The following is a 1,497-nucleotide window of genomic DNA, read 5'->3' on the forward strand; positions in this document are numbered from 1 at the left end:
TTTTAAGAATAAAAACAAAAAGTAAAAAAAAAAAGCAAAAAAAATGACAAGCAGTGTTTCTACAAATAGCTTTCAAAACATTAAAGAAGTTATCAAGGTTGTAAATAATCTTAGAGATTTTGGAGTAGAATCTGATAAAATTGAGCTTCCTAAAATAGTAGTTATTGGTGTTTAATCTTCAGGTAAGTCTTCACTTCTAGAGTAAATTGTCTAGATAGACTTTTTACCTAGAGGTACTGGAGTAGTGACTCGTTGTCCTTTAGAAATAAGACTCATTGAAGTAACCAGCTATGCTAAAGATTTTAAGCCCTACGCTTACTTTTTTGAAGAAAGAAGCAAAACATATGAAAATTTTGAAGAAGTAAAAAAAAGAATTGAAACAATTACAAAGGAGCAAGCTGGAGTAGGTAAAAAGATTGTTGATCAAGCAATAACTTTGACTATCTTCTAGACTAAATGCCCTACTTTGACTTTAATTGATTTACCAGGTATGACTTTGAATTCTATCGAAGACTAGGTCGATGTTGAAAAAGTTACTCAAGACATGACTTTAAAATACATCAAAGAAGAAACTACAATTATCCTTTGTGTTATTCCTATCAACTAGGATTTAGAAAACTCTCTTGCTTTGAAGCTTGCTAGAAATGTTGATAAAACTGGTAGTCGTACTATTGGAGTACTTACTATGATAGATATAATGAATCCAGGCACAAATTGTGAGAAAGTGTTAAGAAATTAGTAAATTCCACTTAAGCATAGATATTATGGTATGAAACCTCGTAATTAAAATGATATAAATAACAATATCACAGTTGAATAAGCTATAAAAAATGAATAAGAATATTTTTCAAACCATGAAGTTTACAAAGAGTTTGCTGATTATACTGGCACAGCTGCCTTAACTCATAAACTTTCTACATTATTAGATAGTCACATTCGTCACTTTTTGCCAGATATTTTTAAAAAGATCTATTCTACTCTTCTTTAAAGAATAGAGTCAAGAAAAAAATTAGGCGATCCTTTCCCTACTGATATCAACAAATAGTAAAAAGAGCTGAGAGATATAATTAACAAATCTTTAAATATTTTCAAACAAGCTATGTAAGACTTTGATTTAACTGAAGTTGAAAATATTGAAAAAATCTAAGTTGGAGAAAGAATGGGTAGAAATTATGTTGACTTTTTAATGGATCATTATTCAGAATAAAATAGAGAATTATTCATTCAATCTCTCAAAAATGTTGATATGAAAAAAGTCTAGCACGAACTTTAGAAGTTTAGAATTCCTGTTAACGGATTTATTCCTTTCTAGGCCCTCCAATCTTAGATAAGATAGCATGTAAGTCACTATGAGCACAAAGCCAAGGAGTTGCTTGAAAGTATAAAGGAATATTTAAAGAAAGTACTATATTTCTGCATTGATTAGTATCCTTATCCTAACCACTTTATCAAGAAAATGATTTAAGATCTACTTTCAAAGTATATTACAAAAAGATT

The 1,497-nt window shown here is 29.1% G+C and overlaps 1 protein-coding gene across 1 annotated transcript; it reads left to right on the plus strand. All coding sequences in view use genetic code 6, as the record gives it.

Annotated features, from left to right (window-relative positions):
- Positions 1-43: 43 nt before the first annotated feature.
- On the plus strand, positions 44-1,179 carry TTHERM_02046520 (dynamin central region family protein; the record flags this gene model as incomplete). The annotated part of the gene is made up of 2 exons (XM_001028853.2): positions 44-1,101; positions 1,149-1,179. 2 exons carry the CDS (start codon positions 44-46, stop codon positions 1,177-1,179), a joined length of 1,089 nt encoding a protein of 362 aa, XP_001028853.2.
- Positions 1,180-1,497: the final 318 nt, after the last annotated feature.

The sequence above is a fragment of the Tetrahymena thermophila genome (assembly GCF_000189635.1).
Source record: "Tetrahymena thermophila SB210 genomic scaffold scf_8255221, whole genome shotgun sequence".
NCBI lineage: Eukaryota > Ciliophora > Oligohymenophorea > Hymenostomatida > Tetrahymenidae > Tetrahymena > Tetrahymena thermophila.